Raw genomic sequence first — 25,985 nt, forward strand, 5'->3', positions numbered from 1 at the left:
CACACACACACACACATGCTGACCAGCACTGATGCTCTGTTTGTTTAGCTGTTGTACAGAGAACCTATTCTACATTAAACTGGTGGGATGCTTTTTGAACATGAGCTCTGGAGAGATGTCTAAATTCAGAAGTTAAAAGCAAAATGTACCATCCTACAATTGCCTTGTGTTTAATCCTGGCTCGGTTGGTAGTTCTCTTGCCTCCGAGTCAGAAGGTTGTAGGATCAAGTACCACATGGAGACTTCAAACTCACAGTTGAGGCAGACTGGTGTTAGCTGAGCAGAGGGAGCGGCCAGGGCAGTCAGGAGTTACAGGAGGTAGGGAGGTGCGAGATTGTGGAGGGATCTGAACACACGGACGAACATAAGGAAGAATGGCCACTTGGGTAGGCTGCAGGAAGCGCCCGGTCTCATAGAACCTTTTGTAGGAACAGAAAAGTAAAGATGCTTCAGGAGAGGGGAGGAGAGAGAAAATTAGCAGCATTTAAAAAAAACTTCAATGTACTTTTTCTTCCGCGGGTAGTTTTAGACTAAGTAGATGATTTTTCTGAATCTTATTTTCACTGATGGATCAGATGTTTCTGGCATAGAACAGCTGCTAATCTTTTGAGGAGAGAGGGGAAGGGGGAGAGGGTTAAATTCCTGGACGTTTCATCATCAACATTGGGATTTGCAAGCAGTTGAACAAATAGATCTATTTTTGTCCTGCAGATGTTGTCAGTTCTACTCACTCAAGGTAATTTATCTCCTGTAATTGAAGGTTATGAGCGAGTGTCTGACCTGGGCTTTACGGAACTGAAATAAGTCTAAGTGGAGTTAGCAAGCTTCACTGCAACAGGTTGTTTTATAGCAAAAAATGCACTGTGATGTTGGAGTGGGTTGAAATAAAGACACGCTAATTCTACTATGATCCTGTGGTTGCAAAGAATGCTTTTGGTTTGATGTAATTTATAACCTTCGAGCTTGCCAGTAATGTTACAGTAAATTCATTTTGATACAATCTTAGTTCAAACTTAGAAAATGTGCATATATTGCATTTGTGTACTAAAACACGCTGCACTTGATTGCTCTGAAGCCCTTGTTTCAATGTGATTAAGGCACTATAAAAATGCAATACATTTCTTTTAATATCTAATGTGTGTTTTTTCTTCTTTATTGCAGTTTGTTCAGGATCTGAAAACAAATTAACTTTGCTCTCGAATACGGAATACCATTACAATACACTTCTCAGAACGTACAATGCTTGCGAAACAGTGATGGGCAATTTGGAGATAACTTTCCTTGAGCCGCACCATGATGTGTCCTTCCTTAAGGTAACATATCTGATTTATGTAATCATTTAGACGCGCATCTAAACCAGCTACGTGCAGTCAAAGGGAAACCAGAGAATGGTTCTCATGTTACCCAACAACACTAGAACTGAAACAAATTGTCCTTTCATGCTCTATTTTTACCACGTGTGTGCACGCATGGTGCTTGCTTGCCACATTTCCACTTCGATCCATTAATTCAGTCCTTCAATTGTTACAATACAATGGAATTTGCTGTATAGCCTGGGTATTTGTATAACAGTGTGAATTATACTGTATAATCACTGATGTTTTCTGCAGCCTGTTTATTTTCGCTATATTTCTGCTAAGAAGTTTTTATGTGAAATTAAATAGGCCGCAAAAAATAAATAAATCCTACCTTTAATGCGATGGAATAGACGAGCGCAATCCTTGGTGGTTGCTTAAAAATAAAGGACCACAAAGCAAAAGAGCAAGTGCCAAATTAAATGGGTTTACCCAATTGCATTGTGCTGACCAATATTTATAGTATTAGTCAATCGTGGATGTTTCACTTGCTATATTTTATCAAATGTTGATGCCTATCAGGAATACATTAAAAAGGAGGGTTTGCTATTGCAGAGTTTCATCTGTATCAGTTTTGAAAGTTTTTTTTCTACACAAACTTTTGTCTGAGGTTTTTCTAAGTGGAACATTGCTCAAGCAACCAAAATCGAACGACCAATTTAGAATTGTAACATGGATAGTAAACCGTGTGAAATGTGAAATTAGAGCCTATAAACTGCAGTGTTTGCCTGGCAAGCTTTCCCACTCATATTCCAGCTCAGACTACACTATCCACTCGGGCTTTGGCTTGCAGGTTAACAGGAACTGACTGGGAAGAATCCTGAGCCAATACAATAATATGATTCATTGGGAATTGCCCAATTGGCTGCAGACAAAAATAAAAACAATCAGATTTTATAATAATAATAATCAATACATTTGTAAATGCCTATCGTGTCATTGAGAAGTCTCAAAGTGCTTCACAGTATGTATTGTAAAGTGGATTGACTGTATTTTGTGGGCGAAATGCAGCAGCCAATTGCGCACAACAATGTTCCACAAATAGTCGTGGATTGAGTGATTTTTTTTATTTTGAGGTTTGATGAATTGAAATACATTAGGAGAATGTATTTATTGCAATCTTTTCCCTTTCCATTCCATCTCAAAGTCATTTGACACTCCTTTCAACCCCTCCCTCCCACCCCCCCACCACCCCTCCCCCAACTGGAGAAACGTCAACTATATATATATAACTATAACAATCTCTCAAATGAAACTGCTCAATCACTTTGTGGCTGGTTGGAGGATATTGCTGTGCACAAATTGGCTGCAAGGTTCAGGTACAAAATATAGTTACATTCCTGACTTGAAAGGTGCAAAATCAGATGTAAAGATTATTATTATTAATATTCTATGCACAAGATATAAACCTAGCCCAAAATGAATTGAAAGTTTCAATCAATACTGCATTAATATCTTGAGGTGGCTTTGTTCATATGACTGTATGATAACCTTTTCCACTCTAAGCAGAAATTTATATTCTGGTATCTTGGAAAATAGTGGAATAGGGTCGATGAGCTGAATGGCCTACTCTTAATCCTATATGTCTGTACATATATATTGCAGGGTGTTCTGTAATGTTAACATGACCCCCTTTTAGGTAAGTGATCGTAGTGCGTTTAATGCATTGGATGTTCTGTTGATTTGCAGAGTATTCGGGAAGTTTCAGGTTACGTGCTCATAGCACTCAACAAAATTGCCAGGATTCCACTGGAGAATCTTAGGATGATCCGAGGTCACCAGCTTTATGAGGATAAATTTGCTCTCGTAATTTTGTCAAACTATGACAAACAAGGTGCTCTCAGAGAACTACCGCTAAGAAATCTTACAGGTTAGTTAACCATTGATCTATTGTAACAGTACGTAAATGGGGAAAAAAAATGATGTTAAAAATAATGTTGAATATGTCGGGGACAATTGAATATGTAGCCACAGTTAAACATGGTGAAGTCCCAATCTCACCTGCACTGTAATGACGAGATAACGTGATCAGTGTATTTAAGAGGAAACTTGATGCATACATGAGGGAGAAGGAAATAGAGGGTGAGGGAAGGTAGGAGAGGGAGGTAGAGGCTTGGGTGCAGTATAAACCCTGAAACAGGCTAGTTGGGCTAAATGACCTGCTTCTATGTTGTACCATTCTACGTAAGACACCAATGTAGTTGAGACACATTCCCCCTGAGATGGAGAGAAATTGAACAGTCAGTCAGCCTGCAGCCAGAAGCTATATTTGATGTAAATATACACTCACTACCATCACAAAACATCCTATGACTCACTTTGAGATGGCTTCCTGATGTGAACGATGCTTTATCAAACGCAAGGATTATTATTATTCATTGTTGTATCAGTGGAAGTGTTGCGAGCGAGCCTGTTTATCCTGTCAGCCACTGATTGTGGATCACAAGATTGATTTGGGTGAAGCAGCCTCTCTGCTCTTATCCTCCAGAACACCCACTTTATCATCCCTCCCATTATAGCAGCAAGCTGCATTTTTAAGCGAGTCCAGTGTCCTGGCCTCTCTTCTTCGGAAAATTGTGTTCCAGTCATCAAGATTTCAAAGTCCAAATAATTTTACTAGGATGGACGCTGTTGCTTGTCGACTGATCTATTTCATTATCGTGACATCAGTCTGTTAGTCACAGATTGCCCAATAAGTGGGAAAGAAACTGGACAGTCAAAAAATTGCTCACATCTATTAGCTAATATGTAACTGATACTAAAAATTGTAATATCCTCAAATTGGACAAAGATGATTGAGGGTGAATTAAGTTTCCACTCTTGGCAAACCAAAGGAAAAGTTTCAACATGAATGAGTTCAAAAAGGAAATTTATTGGCATTGTTTTACTTCGAACTATAGTTACTTAATACAGTGTGTGTTATGGTGAGATCCCTGAGGTCTATTTATAAGAGTTGAGATGGTGGACGTCACCAAGGCTGAGGTATCTAATACTGGCAATTTACATGTATAATTTTACCTCAGAGACTCCCCCACAGAACAGCTTGCAATACAGCAACAGCTTAGTCAAGAGGACAGGCAGACAACCTGCACATTGGCTATTGCTAATGTTGGTTTCGAGCCATATGCTAAGCAATGCAGAAGAGGGGCCCAAGGATATTTTTCTGCCAGATTTTGAAGAACCACCAAGCCTCTGCTTCTCACCTAGACATTAGCCAATTTTACCATCCAGTCAGAAGGGATTAGGAGCCTGTGTGTCTTGAGATGGATACAAGCTGGAAACCTAATTCACCCAGCTGGCTGGCTTTCCTGCCTTTAAAAGAGAGCTCATCTGCAGTTTGTCTAATCTGTTCTGCTCTACCTGTTATTGAGCCAGATAATGTTCATCTCCAGCTGTTACTGACATTGCTTTCATATAATTTACTTAAATAAATCTTCCATTATTCATATACACAGCTGAATACAAACGCATTTACAAAGAAACTGCACAATGCACAGACAATGATGATGCATTTTGGTGTATTTAGAGCAAAATATCATTTTTTTAAAAAAACGTACTAGCTGGTATTTTTCTGATTATGAGTTAGTGGAACTGAGCACTTCTGCGTGCATTCTATATATGTGCTCATTGTTTCAGACTATTTCAACATTTTTTTGGGGTCGACCGGGTGTCTGAACACACATGGAAACCCATCACCATGCTTAAGAGTATCCGAACCAAGCTGAGATTTCCAGAGATAGATTGTTTGAATGGAATGCGCAATCTCTCCCTGGAGGGACACATCCTACTTACCTAATTCAGGAAAGTATTAGGCACAGATCGGCGAGAGCCAAGGCTTTGGGAGTGCACATTGGGGTACTGCTGGAGTCTAACCATCTAAAACCGCATAGCTTGCCATTGATATTGCTGTCTGGTAAGCTTTCCCACTGCTTCTCTAGCTAGTTCCACCCTACCAGTTAGAGCTTTGGCTTGCAGGGTTAACAGGAGCTGAGTGGGATTGCTCACTATCCCCCAGTCACGAAGCTGCCCTTCCATGACCAACTCTATCTTTCTGCCTCCACCCTCAACTCCAGGACCACTGGTGTCCTGACAGCACCTCAGGCTCTGGCAGCGTCAACCTCCATGGTTGCACACTTCAACTCACCAAGCCAGTCAGGAACCTAGGTGCCTTGTTCGACCCTCAACTGTCTTTTCTTCTCCACATTTGAGCCATGACCTGCTCTGCCTTCCCTCACCTCTGTAACATCGCCCGACTCCGCCACTACCTCACCCCTCAGGCCACTGAAACTCTTGTTCATGCCTTCATCATCTCCAGACTCGACTATGCAAATGCCCTGCTTGTCGGCCTTCCCAACTCCTCCCTCCACAGGCTGCAGATAATCCAGAACTCTACAGCCCGTGTCCTCTCCTGCACCAAACTCCATGACCCCATTTCCTCCACTCTCGCCCGACTCCATTGGCTCCCTATCCTTCAGAGGATCCCGTTCAAAATCCTCGTCATCACATACAAAGCCCTTCATGGCTTCACCCCACCCTACCTCTGTGACTTCCTAACCCCCTACCAACCCGCCCGTTCCCTCTGCTCAGCCGGCTCAGGCCTGCCCCACATCCCCCGCCCCACCATTGGCGGGAGAGCCTTCAGCCAATCTCTGGAATTCCATCCCCCAGTCACTCCGCCTCGCCCCCTCCTTAGCCTCCTTGAAGTCCTGCCTCAAGACCCTCCTCTTCGACCATGCCATCGGTCAACCTCCTCCTTCCCCTCCCCTCCCTTCTCCCCCCTGACCCCAGCTCGGGTCTGAAATGCTGTACTCTGTCCAGCGCCTTGGGACGCCCTCCATACGTGAAAGGCGCCATACAAATGTAATCTTGTTGTTGCTGTTGTTGTTATGACCCAGGCGGGCTGAGCCGTGGCTGAGCCGTGGCTGAGCTGTGGACCTGTCTGGGCTCAGGAACTGGACTATCGAGAACGTCACAGAGGGCTTGATGCCGACATCCCATTGCTAGTTCAGCTCCAAGGAGACCCCGCCTACCCCCCCCCCCCCCGACTCCAAGGAGGATAGTCACCAGTCGGTCGTTCGACATCCAACAAGTATGGGTTTGAGCCCTCACTAGGTGGATGGTAGAGACTGAGACTGAGAATTCCAGAGTTTCAGGGTGTAGTGGCTGCAAGTACGGCTGCCAGTGCAAGGAGACTTGTAGAGGGATGGAGTGTAAGCGGGTCGGGAAGGTAGGGAGGTGCTAGGACTTTCAGGATAAATAAGGAAGCGATGATTTGGGATATAAGGAAATGAGGTGTAGAAAAATAGCCGGTATTGTTTATATGAATTTGCCTATGGAACTTGAAAATTCTGAGTGAGACACAAGAAGAAGAGAAGCTAATTGTGGTTTTCTGTCCACCTAGAAATATTATCTCAATAGCTACTACAGAATTTCACCACCTTTTGTAAAGTGCTCCTTCCCACCCTTGCCATGTACATTTGAAAGAAATGGACCTGCTGGGAACTGTCTGCTTGTCTTGTTTAGATGTCTAACAGCAATGATCTATTGCCTCAATAACTTAAACCTCACTGAATTTGATTAGCAGCTTTTTGAAACCAGCCTCTAATTCACTTTGCAATTGATTATGGATCAGCTTATCCAACTGACCCGCACCATATCGTCTTAACTTGATTTTACTTTTGGTCAGCTAGGGAAACGCATCACAATCCTTAAAAATATTCAAAAAAACAGAATGAGAGTTCCACATATGTATGCCACCTACTACAGAATTTCCCTGTGTCTGAGTGTACTCTCTCCCTGGAAGGACACACCATGCTTACCTCATGCAAGAAAGAATTCGGCACAGTTTGGCGAAGAGCTAAAGATTGGGGTGGGGACCCCAGAGTGTGCATTGAGTGTATACCTGGAGTTTAACCAGCTAAAACCAACCGCATAGCTTGCTATTGAGAACAAGGTCAGGCAAGCTTCCTGCTGCTTGTCCAGCTAATATCATCCTTAAATCTCAACTTGAACTTAGTATAGCTCTGTATATTGTGGATCAATACTAATTAATTTCTCACAGACAATTAACTCATACATTCTCAGTTTAATTGGTAAATGTTTGAATTAGGATTTGCTCACCAGAATAGCATATATATACTTTCGGAAACCTTAATACTGTAGCTTTGTTCATTGGTCAAATATTGTATTACAATGCGTTAGCTGGAACCCAGTTACTTGTCTGTGTGTTTGTCAGGAAACTATAAATTGACCCATTAATTTGACATTTTATTAGATTTTCACTAAATTTGTGGTAGTGGACAAATTCAATAAGTCTTCCATAGAGCCATTCGGATGTATGATGTCTCCTGTATAAATGCAGTGTATAGTACACTGTGTAAACTTAGGGTTCTGCAGGAGACCATTATTATGTAATTCAAAGCCAAAGAAATGATTTAACATGTAAATAAAAAAACAATCTTTGTTACTGGTTGTTAATCACAAAATTGAGGGCAGCTGTAATTATCTTTGACCACGTGTTTACACATGGTTTACATACATCCCTGAATGAAAGCAACTGCAGAAACTTAAACAACATCAATTCCTAAGCCTGTAGCTAGGAAACAGGCAATATTCCTCTTATCCACTTCTACGTTCCTGATAATTCAAGAGTGTTGGTATTTTTGTCTGTACATCTGTGGCTGCATAAATACTAGGAAGGAGCAGATTTAAGATAAATATCTGAGCTAATCTGAAACAAAATGTAAATCTATATACCAATCGTTTTGGCTTCATACTGATGCTTCTAAACCTATTTAGACTGCTACATACAATGGTTTCACATTTAAATTCTTTCACAAGGAGCTTGTGTGAGCTTTGTTCACTTTTACAGTTTAATTGTGATGGAGAAAAGTAATTCCATGGTTTCATAATTGATCAGAGGTTTTAAACATTGTTTTTCCGGTGCTTCCATGTTGCAAATGAGCTGATATTTCTGTGTGGATCAGTAATTTTAATGCAAAAAATTTAATGTAACTGCTTATTCAAGTCTATGAAATGCACAGTTTATACACATCTTCCTTGCTCTCACTATCTCTTTCTGTAGGTGGTAAATGCTAGAAAGTAATAAGACTGCAAAAGAAGAGAGCATTTTTTCTTTACAAAATATTACTTGAGCTTTAGGGTTGAAGGCCTTAAAATAGAATATTATAGATTCAGAGCTAATGGCTGTACTCAACCACAACTTAAAATTATATAAGAAACTTTCACGCAGGATAAGTGCATCACAGTGACTTTGGGGCTCACTGAGCATGGAGGAAAACAGGGATAATGTGAAGGAGTTGATCAAAGACATGGTCAGAGGATCAATTATTAGGATTGAGGACAAGTGGTAGACTAGACCTGGAAGAGCAGAAGCTACAGACAAGGCAATAGGACTGAGGTGGCCATTTTTAGTTTGCAGACTTGATAAAATGTGAAGTCTAATTTAATGGATCCAAATAGATTGTACTTGTCGACTTCTCTGTAGCTGTGAAGAAAATGTGTCTGTTTTTTCTTCCCTGCAGTTGGTATCTATACTATTGGTAATGCAATTTTATCTTGATAAGATAGTCATCAAACGTGTTTTTTATCATAATGTTTAAAACAAAATCTGCCACCTTATACATTTATCTTTTAACTAAAGATTGTTCTGCTAAATTTCTACTTAGCAAACTGAGCAAACTAGTTAAACTTACTCTTAACTTTGCGGAATATGTATTTTTCTTCCTAGTTGAAATTTTGGTGATTTTTTTCTGTGCCTTTTTGATGAAGTTTATCTTTGTTTTTCAGAAATTTTATCGGGCGTTGTACATATCTCTTCTAACCCACAGCTTTGTTACTTGGAAACCATCCAGTGGAGTGACATTCTGAGCAAAGCTTGGGTATTCAACACATCAGCAGGAAACTGTAAGCAGCCAATACTATCTTACCTGCGTTATTACGTATGAGAGCCAAAGTTACATCAGACACAAAATTAACAAAGAGAAAAAGAAGGCTGGAATACCTGTACTATAGGTTACTCATTATACTTTGAGTTTAGTTCTGTTTGATTCTCTATGGCAGCCAACAATATGAGTGACTTTATAATAATAATATTAATAATAATAATCCTTTGCATTTTATATAGCGCCTTAACACTTCGTTGAGCTGTCTTAAAGCGCTTCACAGGATACAATCCTGTGAAATGGATTGACTGTATGACCTTCTGTGGAATAGAGTGTCTAAACCTAAATAATTGAATATTTCTTACATGACTAAAGAGCAAGGTTACATTTTTGGTGGGGAATAATTATTTTGTTAATTCTGTAAGATTCCCTTCTTTTGTGCGGAGGGGTTGCACTCACAGCACGCTCCCTACACTGCTGGAGCTTGGCTAAAATAGTGTCCAAGGCAACAGTTAACAATCCTTATCAAAATACACAGTCACTACACTTTGCAGTAGATCCTTGACATAATTTGAGCTGTCCTCCCAGCATGAAATATCAAATACAAGGATTATTATTTATTATAAAGCACTCAGTTGCTAGGAGGTGTGTGTCAAGCTACCTGGGTGACTAGCCTTCTGAATTTCTATCTGGGGTTTAAAACCGTGTTCCCTTCCAATGAGGAATGTCTGGCTCACACTGAGTGCCACCTCGCAGTAGCATGGTCTAAATTCAGAGTCATGGGTGCAAACCCACAGCCTGCTGTTCTATATTCTATTTTAACCCTAGCACGTGCTGCGCCTTGATTTTTATTACAAAGCAGTATTTTGTTTGTGAACTGGGAATATGATGCATGCAAAAAAAAATCATCATGCTTAAGAGTATTTAAACCAGACTGGGAGTTCCACAGATATATGTCATGTACACATGGAAATTTCCTTGAGAATGGAATGTGCACTCTCTCCCAGGGGTAAACACCCCTAATTCCAAGCGGTGCATAGGTACAGGATGGCAAGAGACGAGGCTTTGCGACCCTAGAGTGTGCATTGAGGTACTGCTTAATCAGCTAAATCCACACAGTTTGCCTGTTGGGGCACAGTCTGGCAAGTTTCCTGGTGCTATTTGACCCATGGATTAAAGAAAGTGGGGCAAAACTATTATTTTCAAGTTCTGATGTGTCAAATACAGGACGGCTCGATCACTTAGAATAAGTCTTAAGAATTACAGTAGCTGAAGCTTCAACTAGACAAATATGCTTGGTTCCAATCAACACTTTTGCTGTCGAGTTTTTTCCCCCATTAATTGCTTAATGCTTGTTTGGCAGCCGTTCATTCAGTATTTTGATTTGCAGGTACGAAGTGTGACTCAATGTGCCCAAATGGATCTTGCTGGGGAACAGGTCTGGAGAACTGTCAGAAATGTAAGGAGTAGATTACATAATGAAGGGTTGCTATTTAGTTTAAACCCAGGTATTGTTTATTTTGGGATCAGTCTTGAAACAATGGACAACAAAACTTAGCGTATTCTTCCTCTGAGCATTTGTTTACATTTGCTGTACCTTCCTACTACAGGTGCAGCCCATAATTCACCTTTAGTAGTCTGGTATTTCTTAAGGATTTGTTTATGATGTGCAAGATATTGTTTTGATGCTGATCTATTATCAATGATTAATGATGAGGTGTTTATATCGATGTGTTTACTACCTACAGAGATTGTCTTGGCAAAAGATAAAGCCATAGTGCTGAACCTGAGATTGTAAACCTCAATGTATTCATGCTGTGTTTGTTACTACTTAATTATTAACTACATCTTTTAAGGTTAATGGTAAGCACCATTCGCCAGAAAAAAATAATTCCAACGGTACCAAAGACATGTTCTTCCAAAAAAATCTCCTTACATAATCTTTAATTTGTAACTGTGGTCAGAGACAAACTTCCACCCAAATGCGCCAAAATAAAGCAAATGCATCAAATGTTTTATGTTTTGCTTTGTGACCACATCACTCCCACCCTCGCTCGCCCCCACTGGCTCCCCATCCCCCAGAGGATCGAATTCAAGATCCTCATCCTCACCTACAAGGCCATTCACGGCCTTGCTCCCTCCTACCTCTCCGACCTACTATCCCCCTACCTACCCGCCCGTACCCTCCGTTCCTCAGGCTCCGTTCTGCTCCACATCCCCCGCCCCAACCGCCCTACCATCGGTGGCCGGGCCTTCAGCCTCTCAGCCCCGAGGCTCTGGAACTCTATCCCCCAGTGCCTTCGCCGCCTCCTCCCTTTCTTCCTTCAAGGCCGGTCTCAAGACCTTTCTCTTTGACCGTGCCTTCAGCTCCCCTCTCGACTCTCTATCCCCTCCTCGCCCCCTCCCCTCCCTCCCCTCACCCTGACCATTTCCCCCCTGCTCGGGTCCTGACCCAACTGTACAGCGCCTTGGGATGTCCTCCCGACGTGAAAGGCGCTCTATAAATGGAATCCTGTTGTTGTTGTTGTTATGAAGACTGAGAACTACAGGTTACAATCATTGCTTTAAGGGGTATCTCATCCTTCATCTAACATAATAGGGTCTCCCTTGTCGTGTTTTTTAACAATTTTCCTGATAAGAAATGTGTAGTTATCAGATTTCGAAGACATTGCATATGCTAGTGAATACTTTCTTCAACACATTGGATAGTTTAGACCTTTGATAATTATGTGTTTCTTATTGAGAAGTCTGTTTAGAAAATATTGTAAATCCGATCCAAATATGAATAAATGCAAATGCTTTTGTTCAGAATATGCAACCCTGTCACCAGAGAATAAAATATACAATGCTGGTGGTGTGGGTGGGGGAAGGGGGTGGGATCTGATGTTGAGGAATGCAAGTTGCATAAACAGTGTTCAAATGTTTTTATACGAAAGGAATTGCAGGTTAATTCTGCAAAAAACAGCTAATGAAAGGAATTACACTTGCAATTCCGTCTTTTCATGTGCTTACACATCTTTCATAATACCATTATGTTTACACAAGGTTTAAACATGTGTATCAGTCCAGATAAGCAAGCCCAATTGAATATCACAAATGACAGTCGGAATGGCTGCTGTTAGCCCCTTAGTACCTGATGTGAAAGGCGCTATACAAATGTAATTTGTTGCTGTTACATCAGGTTCAAGAATTCTGTCCACTGATCTAAAGCAGGGAAAGTAGAATGTGTAATTGTTATTTTTAAACTTCTTGTGTATCCTTTCAGTCACCAAGGACATCTGTGCTCAACAATGTTCAGGGCGATGCAGAGGACCAAGCCCCAGTGACTGTTGTCATAGTCAATGTGCTGCAGGCTGCACTGGACCCAGAGATTACGATTGTCTGGTAGGAGACGTCACAGAGAGAAAATGCATGACTTTATCATCACAATACTATGCCTAGACAGTACAAAAGTTTCTCTTCCTTTCTCCTGGTGTCATTAATGTACATTTTGTTTTGCTGAAACTTGCATTGGTGATGTACTTTATCGACGAGGCATTCTCTGAATGAAATTCATATCCAAATACAGTCACCACACTTTGCCATAAATCCTGTAAAGCATATTGAGATTTTTTTATGACATCATTAGGCATTATTTAAATTAATTTTCAAATTAATATTAAAAGTGCAGTGTGAACTATCCATAATATTTTGTATTTCAGATAAGCACATTTCCCCTTGATCATGCTATAAAATGTGACGGCTTTGCATCAAAAGATTGTACATAGAAGCAGTCTTAAAAATAAATAGGATAAGGATATTTTGTGCAATCCACATTTTTCCTTTCAGACTCTGGAACATATTATCAGGAAGTTGATGTGTGAATTCTACAAACTTTTGATTTCTCCCCTCAGGGATGCCGGAAATTCAGTGACGGAGACACCTGTAAAGATGCATGTCCAGCTCTGGAGATCTACGACCAAATCACGTTTCAAATGAAAAGAAATCCAAATGGAAAATACAGCTTTGGAGCAAGTTGTGTGGCAAAATGTCCTCGTATGTTTCATTCCAGTTTCTAAGATTGATTTGTCAGTGTTACCAGATATTAGTGGTTCCTGCCAATATTGGAAAGAGGAGGCTGATTTTAATATATGTAATTTGTGATACAGAATACTGGTTCCGGAGATAGTTCGTGTTATAGGGGGTGTATGGGGGGGTGGGGAGCAGAAAGAAACCCAACTAGGAACTTGCTTGTGATGTATAATAGTATTGGTCAATAATTGCATTATGCTTGTAGCCAGCAATCTCCCATTTAAATTGGGTCATTTAAATCACAGCTGTTTGTGGGGCTTTGCTACGCACAAATGGGGTACCACATTCACCTACAAATGCACACTCACTACACTTTACAATAAAGTGGGGAGCCCTGTAGCAAGCAAGAGGAACTGGGTTTGATTCTCAGGCAGGGCGAAACATTGAGCAAGTTTCCTTACCCACACGCCTCTGTTTACCTAACAGTAAGTAGGAACTTGATTGTTAGTCGATTGGCCGATCGCTTTTCTGGGGTAATAAGTCTTTCCTCAATCCATGACTGTTTGTGAGACACTCTGTGTGCATTTGGCTGCCGAGTTTTGCCCACAAAATATACAGTCAATTCACTTTACAACTTGCATTTATGTAGTGTCCGTCATGCTGGGTAGAGTCCCAGAGCACTTGCCAATGGTGGACTGTAATCTCGAGCCAGGTGGGAGAGGAAGTGGGGAGGTGACTGTAAGCACGATCAAAAAGTATATTCTGTGAAGCACTTTGAAACATCTCAAAGATGTGATAAGGCGCTATATAAATGCAAGGATTATTAATATTATTAAATCTTGTGGAGCTTTGAGATGCCACAAATACATGATAAGTTCTACATCAAATATAAAGTACTGCAGTTGGTTGTAAAGTTTCAATATGAATCATTTGTTAGAATTGTACAATTCAACCCTATATTGAAGAAAGCTGTTGAGGTTCCAGTTCAGTATTGTAATTTTATGGAACCAAATCTTAAAGTCTTGTGATTACTGATAACGTGTATATTTTATATTTTAGGTAACTATGTGGTGACAGATCATGGTTCCTGTGTTCGGAGCTGTAGCACTGGTACTTATGAAGTGGATGACAATGGGATCAGAAAATGTAAAAAGTGTGAAGGACCCTGTCCAAAAGGTAGATGTATGCATTTTAATTCAAATATCAGCGACAACTTTCAATTATTGTGGGACATTGCTGTGTGCAAATTGGCTGCCCATTTGCCAACAAAATGCACAGTCACTAGACATCGCAGTAAAAGGCTGATCAGATATTTGTATGAGATGCTGAAATTGTGTTCACTTTGAATCCAAAGAGATATTATACTAATGTTGCAATATCTATCCAGTGTGTGTAGTAGGGAATAATCTCTTTAAACATCCTGTCATATTTTAAAGGTTACTGCACTCATTTTATCGAAGGTTTGACTACACCAATAGTTAAACTGTTAGCAATGATGAGAGCAGAGTACTTGCTCACCGCTCATGACAAATTCCTCATATTGTTTGTGTTTTGCCATTGATGCTTGAAACATCAATAGGTTATTTTAGAAACATGTCAAATTCTAACATACAATGTTTATATTGACTTTTTTCAGATTGCAGTGGAATAGGAGTCGGAAATCTCAAGGCGGCAATGACAGTGAATTCTTCAAATATTGACTCTTTTAAAAATTGCACCAAGATTAATGGCAATATAGTCATTTTAGCAGTGGCCTTTCTGGGGTAAGTGACTTCTCTTGTACTTAAGTTCTTTTTGCCTCAGTATTAGAAGTATATTAATGTGACATTGAACCATTTTTCCTTGTCCTAGGCTGGAATGGAGAACAAGGTTCATAAAACGCAAGGATTGATGCCAGCTAACCTAGTTTTAAACCTGAGTTTCCTTTGGTTAACAGGTGTCTAACACACACAGAATCCCGTCAGTATGCCTGAGAGACTCCAAACAAAACTTTTCTGAGAGTTTCACATATTTTAATTTGTTTCCAGTTGAATGGAATGTGCCCTTTCAACCCAGAGGGATGCACCCTGCTTACCAGATCCCGGAGAGTTTACTTTTAGAGATCCCTTCATAAAACCCTTCCCTCTGCATCTAGAGAAACTGGATGTTTTTCAGGACATTTAAAAAATAACTAGTTAGATTGGAAAAAGCTGAGCCTTAAGGACACGGAAGCTTCACTGGAGGATACTACTTGAGTTTAACCATCTAAAATCGGCTATTACAAATCCTGACAAGCTTCCTGTTGCTTTTCCAGCCAGGATCATCTTATCCTTTAGTGCGTTGCCTTGCAGAGTTAATGAGAGCTGAGAGGGAAAAATCCCTGCACCACTGAGTGGTCTGTCCGCTAGACCATCAGCGGTGCTCTGGAGTACTGCAGATCTGTCCAGTTAGGGAATCAACCTGTGATCACTCAGCCCTAAAATGACGCATTCTTTCTCTTCCCTCGCTCCTCTACAGTATTCACTGTTTTAGCAAATTGCGACTGACAATGGAAAGAAAAATGAAAAATTAAAAGAAACAATCCCACTAAACGTCAAGGATAAGGACGAGAAGTTGTCCCAGGGGATTTTCTTAATTTCTAGCCCAAGTTTGTCTCCTCACTCTTTCAAAGAAAAATTAGCACAACAAATACAGCAGTGATAGTGCCGCTCCTTGAAATGGGCATTCTTATATATTATAATAATATAATAATAATAATCCTTGCATTTGATACAGTGCCTTATCATGTCTACTAGATGTCTCACCGAATATACTGTAAAGTGAATTGACTATGTTTTGTGGGCAAAATAATATTAGCACTATATTTATGCAAGCGCCCCCTTTATATGCAACCAAATTGTCATAATTCAGTTTTTTTTTCCAATGTTAAATATTTGCGATAAACAATATGAGATAAAGTAGATTTTAATTCAACGCGAAACATTGCCAACATTTAATGTGGTTCCTAAGACATGTGAATTGTTGCAGTAGAGCAACGTGCTTCGTTTTTTGTTTAATGCAGTATGTTCACTTATTTTGTACTCTACATTTAGGGATCCCTTCACAAAAACCGCTCCGCTTGATCCAAGGAAACTGGAGATTTTCAGGACAGTCAAAGAAGTAACCGGTTAGTTTTATAGAAACTTCAGTGTTGAGTCAAAGTCACTCATTTAGCTTGTCTCCTAAAGTACTAAGTCTCGGTTCTCCCTCTGTTATTCTATTGATTTTTAAGATATGTTTTTTTTCTCACCTTCCCCTTTTTCTGTTTTCACCACATACTACACATTATCCCAGCTGAGAAGGCAGGAGAGTGCTAAGCTGTGTGTCACTCTTTTGCGTCCGTCTGCTCACAGGTGCATGAGAATGGTTTGTGATCTTTCACAGCCTCCGCTAACATGAATGAGGTTGGTACCTCGCCTTGTGAGAAATATCAAAAGCCAAGATGCGTGCTCTGCACTATATTGCAGCTCCAAAGCATTGCACTATTTATAAGTTGTGTTTGTAGCGCTTCGAATGTTGAAACAGCTCAATGCACTTCAAAGCACCTCAAAGGTTCCACAGGCACTAAGCCAATTTATCTTGAGGACTGTTGGATAGCACGTTACTGTGCTTCCCTAGAATGGAGACCTTATTTATTGAGCGGAACATCAATTAAGGCTGCATCCCTTCCCAGTTTTGTATCATTTTAAACCATTACTCATTACGTTCAACCCTTTAAGGAAAAAAACATTTGGTTGAAGTCAAAATACCATAAAAAATATGAATAGCATGGCCACAAAGAAATGTTGCCTACAATGTGGTTATTCCTATGTGTATTGTATGAAGGTAAAAAGAGGCGATGAAGCGAATGGAGTTACTTTTAAAAGGATATTTTGAACAATGACCAATGATTGATTTGTTAGGAAATCAACTGATTTTATATAATAATAATGCTTGCATTTGATATAGCGCCTTATCACGTCTTTGATATGTCTCAAAGCGCTTCACAGAATATACTGTAAAGTGAATTAATGTATATTTTGTGGGCAAAATGCAGCAGCCAATTGCACACAGCTGTGTCCCGCAAACAGTCGTGGATTGAGTGACCAAATTCTTATTATTATTTCTTATTATCTAAAATCTAAATTTTAGATTTAACTTCTTATCTAAAAAAAATTATTCCTTTTTGAAGGAATTATTATTATCCACGAAAAAGTGATCCACCAATAGACTAACATAAAGTTTGGTTCACATTTCATGCCAGAATTTTCCCCTTCCTTCCCTCCTCCTCCTCTTACTTTCAATATGTGCCAATGTTGTCGAGAGAACTTGGCAGATATCTAAAGAGGAATAAACTGCAGGAGTATGGGGAAAAGGCAAGTGAATGGGATGAAATGTATTGCTCGTTCAAGCAGCATGATGGGCCGAATGGCCGTCTTTTGTGCTGGACATTTCTGTGGTGCTGTGTTAAAGAACTCATGGTTTCATTTTGTTTTGAAAAGGGCATGTATCAATTCAAATGTGGCCGGAAAATTACACCGATCTCAACATTTTTGAGAATCTTGAAATTATACGGGGCAGGACACAATACCAGTAAGTGGTTTACAGGAGTACTGCATACATTATAACTCATCCTTGTAGCTTATTTAAATAGGAATTTACACTACTTGAAACAAATGTTTCATTAAGTTCACCTCACCATGCACCAAATTGTCCGTTTCTTTTTTGTGCCATGTTTCAGTGTTACACGTTTTAAATTCACATTGTGCTTACTTAATGATTGAGACAGTAAATTAATGCTCTTCGTATTACATTATAGATGGAGTGCCCAGCTTCAATTATGCTGATATGACTTTTTATCAAAGAATGCTTTGTTAATTTCATTTATGTCCAAAATGTATGACTGTGTCTGTGATGTAGCCTCAGTTCTCTTTATTGTTTGTCACTAAAACCTTTTTGTTTCTGCCCATGTTCAGCAGTACTGTGTCATTTGCTGTGGCAAACTTGAGCATTACATCTCTAGGGTTACGTTCCCTTAAAGAGATTAGTGATGGACAAGTAATAATCTTCAAGAACAAGAACCTCTGCTACGTTGAAACTGTAAACTGGGACAACATTTTCAAATCTTCTAGACAATCAAAGAAAGTAACGCAGAATAAGCCACAGAGTATATGTAGTAAGTAAATATTTTTTTTGAAACGCTCTCAAGTTGAACAAATTTTCATAGCTAAAAGATAGGCTGACTTCTAGCTCACATGCAGTGTGCTACAGAATGTTCTGCTAACATCACTTTATGAAGGAAATTATATCAGTGATGACCTTTTCAACTGGAAGTTAGCATTTTATCTTGTGCCGAACTAACAGTAAATACATAATGAGAGCAACTTCACTTTCAAATTGGAGCTGTTAATGCAGGTATTAATGAAGGTTTATTCTATGAAAGAGATGTAAATTTTCTGGGGTTAGGTGAGCATGGTGCATCCCTCTGCAGGGAGCGTGTTACTCCATACTTATTAAGGAACATCTGTATTACAGAACTCATGATTTCATTTTATTTTGAAAAGTAGAAGTATCAATTCAACTGTAGTCGGAAAATTACACCGATCTCAACATCTTTGAGTATCTTCCTGAGCATATATGCAACACATCTCAGTGATCCACCACATCCTAGAAACACTGGCAGGTGTTTTGGGCGCTCATTTATAATGCGGGTTTCATAGATTCATTGAAGGTACAGCTCAGAAACAGGTCATTCGGTCCATCCAGTGTTTTATTTTCTACTTCCCAATAACCACAATATAATTGAGTTTCTCTGGAAATAGTTAATGTGCACAACAAAATATCTGTTATCCTGCAGTTGACAAACCGTACTTTGGGGGTGGATGGGGAGGAAAACAAATCACATTACCAATGGTACTCAAGTGCTTAAACGCATTTAAGATTGTGCACATTTACGTGCAGATTTTTGGAAATCTTAAATTCAACCCTAATTTGGAAACTGAAATAAATGCTGAATTCAAGACTGATTTCCAAAATTTGGCTCGATGTTAAATTTGAAGAGAACAGTCTCAAGCCCAAGAATAGGCGAAATTTCAGGTCCCTGGATTTTCTCAAATAATATTTCCTTAGCTTTAAGGAAAGCTATTGATTCTAAAAGTGTCCCATTCCCTCTGTCACCCATTATAAGCTCCACAATTAACCTCTCCCTGTCATCTGGCACTGTTCCTTCTCTCCTCAAAACAACCACTATCACCTCCACTTTGAAGAAACCTTCCCTCGACCCGTCATAGCTATCTAGCTATCGGTCCATCTCAAATCTCCCCTTCCTATCCAAGGTCCTTGAGAGAGCCGTTGCCTCCCAGCTTCCCTCTTTCCTCTCCTCTCACTCCCTCCATGAACCCCTTCAATTGGGTTTCTGTACTGCCCACAGCACAGAAACTGCTGTGGTCAAGGTCACAAACGACTTCCTGACAATGTGTGACCATCAAGGCTCGATTACGGGAACTCCCTCCTCATCGGCCTTCTGATCTCTTCCCTTCACAAGCTGCAGATCATCTAAAACTCTGCAGCTCGTGTACTCTCACGCACCAGGCTCCGTGACCCCATCACTCGCACCCTCGCCCGACTCCACTGGCTCCCCATCCCCCAGAGGATCGAGTTCAAGATCCTCGTCTTCACCTTTAAGGTCATCCATGGCCTTGCCCCCTCCTACCTCTCTGACCTGCTGACTCCCTACCAACCTGCTCGCTCCCTCCATTCAGGGGGCTCCGGTCTGCTCCATGTCTCCCGCTCGACTCACCCTACCATCAGTGGCCGGGTTTTCAGCCTCTCTGCCCCCACACTCTGGAACTCCATCCCACAGTCCCTTCTCCTCGCTTCCTCCCTTGCCTCCTTCAAGGCCGGTCTCAACCCTACACCACCCCTCCCCCATGCTCGGGCCCCGACACCTGACTGTTCAGTGCTTTGGGACATCCTCCCGACGTGAAAGGTGCTCTATAAATGTAATTTTGTTGTTGTTGTGGTTGTAGAGGGAAGCAATTTGCTCTGCTTGCGTTACAAAGACTGGTAAACTTAGTTAGACATGATTTTTAAAAATTTAAATGAGCCTCATGATTTCTGCTGCTATTTAATACGCTTTTGTGTCTGCTCACTCCAGTTGCTGAAAATAAAGTTTGCCACGAGCAGTGCTCCAATAATGGCTGCTGGGGTCCTGGGCCCTCCCAGTGCTTTTCCTGTCGTAATTTTGTCCATGAAAAGGAGTGCGTTGAGAAGTGCAATGTTTCTGAAGGGTAAGTAAGAGTTGGAAGAATTAACTAAGCAATTGGCTTTCATGATTGGAAACAATATAGGTATTGTTGCCAAGAAATACACAAAATTGTTTAAAAAATTGCCCACAAAATACACAGTCACTACACTTTACCATAAACCCTGTGAAGCACTTTCAGATGTATCAACTACGTGATAAAGCGTGATGAAATGCAAGGATTATTATTATTATTATACTTTAGCCAGTGAATTATACCTAGAAGCCAATGAACTATATCTAAATGTACACAGTATGGGGGATTGTAGAGTAAGTGCTATGAATGAAATGTACATAATACTCTTATGTATTTCTAGACAATCGCTATTTTTCCATCTTAGTGTCTGCAGGACTTCTTGCTGGAGTCTGGAGTCATGACCATTTTGTTACGAGCAATTTTTTAACCGATGATCAAACCTTTGAAAATGTGCAGTAATTCATTTACTTTAAGCCTGTTTGCATAAATTGGACAAACTGCTGCCTCTGAAAATAACCAACTTTGATAAAATATCAACTTTGGTAATGAATATTGAGTTTTAGGCTTCATTAATATTATTGTCCTTTAGATTGGTGCGAAAGGCATTCATGCTCACAAAAAGTGGCCATTTAAGCTTGCCAATACTAGGCCCAGAAGGATGTGTTGACCCAAAATTAACAGTGACACATTGCATCTGCTTTCTGGCATACCATAGCCATGGAGTCACTATGACAACAGCTTATGTGGCAGTTCATTGACTCCCTCCAGCACTGCACTCTGGTGCCAAATGAAAGTGCGTCAACTACGCTTCATACAATTAAACTGTATGATTCTTTATGGAATAAATCTCTTCACGTAGTGTTGTGCAAGATTACTTCTGTTGTGGCTTCTGGGGTTCATGCTAAAAGGTAAGTATATATTCAAGCTCCATGTATAGTATTCCTGTTACTGGGTGAAAATCTGATTGGAATCGTGTCATTGTGATATTCACAAAGGGAATCATTGTGTTTGACTTCTGGTATTCCCCAAAATGCTTCAGATAATCACTACAAATCTAAATTCACTATAAAGAGATTGGCATCTCAGTATCTCACTGAAAAGCAGTGTGGTTTTAAGTTCCACTGGAGTCTCTTTATTTCCCAGACTTCGATCTTAGACTTTGATACTGACCGGCTGGACTACAGCTCATGGAAAAATTAGAACATCGTAATTGTTTCATTAAGTTTCTCCCTATTGGCTTCTCGTCAAATATAAGGTTTATTCCTAGACACAAGAGCACTCAAAATGCATGTAGCACTTTTTTCTCCTATGCTGCACAATCTCCTATACTTCTCCTATACTGCACAATGGAGTTCTGTAGCTCAGTGGTTAGAGCACTTGCCTCACAAGCGAGAGACCTGTGTTTGATTCCCAGCAGGAAGAAATGTTGGACAAGGTTCCTTACTCCACACACCTCTGTTTACCTAGCAGTAAGTAGGAACTAGCTTGTTAGACGATTGGCGGATCGCTTTTCCGGGGATACTAGTTCTTTCAAAAATAATAATAAATTGGGCACTTCAATCCACAACTGTTTATAGGACCTGCTGTGCGTTGCCGTGTTTCGCCCACAAAATATACAGTTAATTTACTTTACAGTATAAACAAAACGCAAAACACTGCAGATGCCGGAAATCTGAAACAAAAGCAGAAGTTGCGAGGAACACTCAGCAGGTCAGGCAGCATCTACGGAGAAAGGAAAATTAGTCAATGTTTCGGGTCCACTACCCTTCATCAGAAATGGGGCCACTAAACATATCTTTCCCTCCCCTCCCCTTTCAGCATTCCAGAGGAACTGTTCCCTCCGTGACTCCCTGGTTCATTCCTCCATCACCACTAACAGTTGTTCTCCTCCCACGGCACCCTCCCATGCCAGCGCAGGAGATGCAATACCTGCCCTTTCACCTCCTTCCACTGTCCAGGGCCCCAAACACAGTTTTCAAGTGTGACAGTGATTTCCGTGCACTACCACCAATGTAGTTTATTGCATTCACTGCTCACAATGTGGTCTCCTCTACATTGGGGAGACGAAACGCAGTTTGGGTGACCAATTAGCCGAACACCTCCATTCTGTCCACAACCCTGAGCTTCCGGTTTCTTGCCACTTCAGCTCTCCCTCCCACTCGCGCTCTGACCTCTCCATTCACGGTCTCCTACACTGTTCCAATGAGCCACAGCACAAGCTCGAGGAACAGCACCTCATTTATCTGCTGGAGACCTTACAGCCCTCTGGCCTCAATATTGATTTCAACAATTTTAGACCATAACAGCTCCCCCTCCCCCTCTCCTGTGACCATTACCACATCATCTGGGTCTCAGACACAACTTTTATCTCTCTGGTCTGCCTGTTTTGTTGCAATTTTTCCCCTTCTTTGTTTTGCATTATTAACACCTCTTTTCCCCTGTTTTGTTACAATCCTCCCCCCACCTTTGTTTTGTATCATTAACACCTATTTAACCCATCATCCCCTGTCCTCTACCCTATTTTCTCCTTTATCTTCCTTGCCCTGCCTCCCACCTCTGTTAGCCCTTAAAACCTCTCCCTCCCAACATACCCATTTTCTGACGAAAGGTCGTAGACCCGAAATGTTGACTCACTTTCCTTTCTCTATAGATGCTGCCTGACCTGCTGAGTGTTCCCAATGACTTCTGTTTTTGTTTCACTTTACAGTATATTCTGTGAAGTGTTTTGAGACTTCTAGAAGACGTGATAAGGCGCTATATCAAATACAAGGATTATTATTATTAATATAACTCTTATCATTTCCAGAAAGAGACTGTTATACTTTATTAAAATCATAGAAATTTAAACCATAGACCATTTCAGCCCACGTGTCTATACTGACTCTTTGAAAGAGTCCCACTTGCTGTTCCCCCATACTCCTGCATGTTGTTCCTCTTTAGATATCTATCAAGTTTCCTCTTGAAAGCTAAGGTGGATCCTGCCTCGACTATTCATACCCAGCAGGACATTCCATATCATAACAACTTACTAGTTTTGTAAAAAAATATCTTGTCATCTCCCCCTTTGCTCCCAATCCTTTAAATTGATGCCCTCTAGTGACTGATTTCTCCCTATCTACTCTTATCAAAATCTGTTATAATTTTAAAGAATTCCATCAGGTCTCCCCTCAATCTTCCCTGTTTCAATGAAAATAGGTCCAATTCTTCTAGTCTTTGCTCGTAGATCAAACCACTCATTCCGGGTGTAATCCCAATAAATCTGCTCTGCACCCTTATGGCTCTGATATCCTTTCTGAAGAGAGATTGACACAACATTCTGGACACAGCGTTCTAACTACAATCTAACAAATACTTTATACAGGTTAAGTGTCAATTGTTTGGTTTCATATTCTTTGCCCCTTAGATCCCATTAGCTTTCTTGATAGCTTTGTCCAGTTACTTTCCCACCTTTAAAGATTTATGCATGTTAACCTCTAGATCTCTCTATCTTCTTCTGCTCCCTTTAAAGTTTGCCATTTAACATATAGTTCCTCTCCCTATTCGTCCTTCCAAAATGTATAACTTTTCTGCATTAAATTTCATCTACCATCTCACTGTCCAATCTACTAGTGTTTCTACATCCTCCTACAATTGCTTACAATCATATTCAATGTAGCTATATTTCTTATGTTTGTAATCATCAGCAAACGTAAAAATTGTGGTCCTTATTACCAGAATCCACATAATTTATATAAATGGAGATAAACAATGGTCCCAACGTGGACCCTTGGAGTATACCCCTATTTATATCGCTCCATTCTGAATAACACCTATTCATACCCAGAAATAATAATAATATAATAATAAAATAAGGGAGGTTGTCTTTTTTTAAGGCCATCGATGGCCTTGTCCCCTCCTACTTCTCTGACCTGCTGACTCCCTACCAACCTGCCCACTCCCTCTGTTCAGCGGGCTCCGGCCTGCTCCTGCCCTGCCATCGATGGCCGGGCTTTCAGCCTCTCTGCCCCCACACTCTGGAACTCCATCCCATGGTCCCTTCTCCTCGCTTCTTCCCTTATTTCCTTCAAGGCCGGTCTCAAGACCCTTCTCTTCGACCGTGCCTTTGGTCTCCCTCCCACCTCTCTGCCTTTCCTCACCCCTACACCACCCCTCCCCCATTCTTGGGCCCCAACACCTGACTATTCAGCACTTTGGGATGTCCTCCCGACATGAAAGGTGCTCTACAAATGTAATGTTGTTGTTGTTGTTAAGTTTCTCTGCGTTTAATAGTGTGTATATATTCAAAAGAGAAGGCAATTTCCCCCCAGCATCTTGGCCAACAATCCCCCAAATAACATTGGTCACTCACTCTATGGCTGTTTGTGGGATATTTCTGTGTGCAAATTGGCTGCCATATTCACCCACAAAGCACATAGTCTCACCATTTTACAGTTGACCTGACTTTAAAGATCTCCATTTAATGTCTCACCCGAAGGCCAATACTTTTGACAATACTCTTCAGCGCTTGGTAGTGTATTAGAGTGTCAGCCTAGACTGTGAGCTCAAAGTCGCATCATGAGAACCCACAACAATAATAATAATAATCCTTGCATTTGATATAGCGCTTTTCACATCTTCTCGACGTCTCAAAGCGCTTCACAGAATATGCTGTAAAGTGAATGGACTGTATATTTGTGAGTGAAATGTGGCAGCCAATTGCGCACAGCAGTGTTACACAAACAGTCGTGGATTGAAAATGACCAATTTATTATTGTTTTGGTTTGGAAGGATTATTATTAGGTGTGTGGAGTAAGGAAACTTGCCCAAGGTTTCGCCCTGCCTGGAATTGAACCCAGGTGTCTCGCTTGCGAGGCAAGTCCTCTAACCACTGAGCTACAGGACTCCACAACCTCCTGACTCATGGATATTTGTTCAATAAAAAAATCTTATATTCTCCTTTCTTGTCTTTTTTATAAAGGGATACCAGGCAATTTCTGGATAAATCAAGATGTATTCAGTGCGATCCAGAATGTAAACTACAGAATGGGTCTGAAACCTGCACTGGTCCTGTAAGTTTAATCGAAGAGCCAGTGATATAAGGAAGTGATGCATGCTGATGAATGCAAGCTCATTTACTAATAAATATTGAAATACTTTACTGAAATCACTCCTGTAAATAAACCTGTACAATGTGTGCTAACATACCGTAGTCTTAGAAAATAAAATAGCCATAATCCGTTTGCAACCTGATATCTGACTGTTTTATTATTATTCGTTCGTTATTCCCCAATATCCCGATAGGTCAGACCAAAGGCCGGTACAATCAACAGATCTTATAACAGAACAATACCACCGTAAATATCTCGAGTTCAACACTGTGTCTTTCCAGCACACAAGCTTGATTCTTCATGCTTTCAGTCTTCTTGCTTACAGCTTTCAATCTTCCATCTGATATCCTC

At 40.6% G+C, this 25,985-nt stretch overlaps 1 protein-coding gene across 3 annotated transcripts in view; it reads left to right on the forward strand.

Moving 5' to 3' along the window:
* Positions 1-25,985, forward strand: part of egfra (epidermal growth factor receptor a (erythroblastic leukemia viral (v-erb-b) oncogene homolog, avian)) — a 179,887-nt gene that overhangs the window by 118,961 nt on the left and 34,941 nt on the right. For 2 of the 3 annotated variants that reach the window (XM_007897627.2, XM_042331813.1), the window contains exons 2-14: positions 1,162-1,313; positions 3,045-3,225; positions 9,165-9,281; positions 10,650-10,718; positions 12,525-12,643; positions 13,153-13,294; positions 14,330-14,446; positions 14,907-15,033; positions 16,342-16,415; positions 17,770-17,860; positions 18,244-18,443; positions 20,424-20,556; positions 25,505-25,595. In XM_007897627.2, coding sequence (XP_007895818.2) covers positions 1,162-1,313; positions 3,045-3,225; positions 9,165-9,281; positions 10,650-10,718; positions 12,525-12,643; positions 13,153-13,294; positions 14,330-14,446; positions 14,907-15,033; positions 16,342-16,415; positions 17,770-17,860; positions 18,244-18,443; positions 20,424-20,556; positions 25,505-25,595 — 1,613 coding nt within the window. The remainder of the gene's footprint in view (positions 1-1,161; positions 1,314-3,044; positions 3,226-9,164; positions 9,282-10,649; positions 10,719-12,524; positions 12,644-13,152; positions 13,295-14,329; positions 14,447-14,906; positions 15,034-16,341; positions 16,416-17,769; positions 17,861-18,243; positions 18,444-20,423; positions 20,557-25,504; positions 25,596-25,985) is intronic. The other variant, XM_007897628.2, reaches the window with a different exon arrangement.

Source organism: Callorhinchus milii, unplaced genomic scaffold (assembly GCF_018977255.1).
Source record: "Callorhinchus milii isolate IMCB2004 unplaced genomic scaffold, IMCB_Cmil_1.0 Scaffold2, whole genome shotgun sequence".
Taxonomy (NCBI): Eukaryota; Metazoa; Chordata; class Chondrichthyes; order Chimaeriformes; family Callorhinchidae; genus Callorhinchus; species Callorhinchus milii.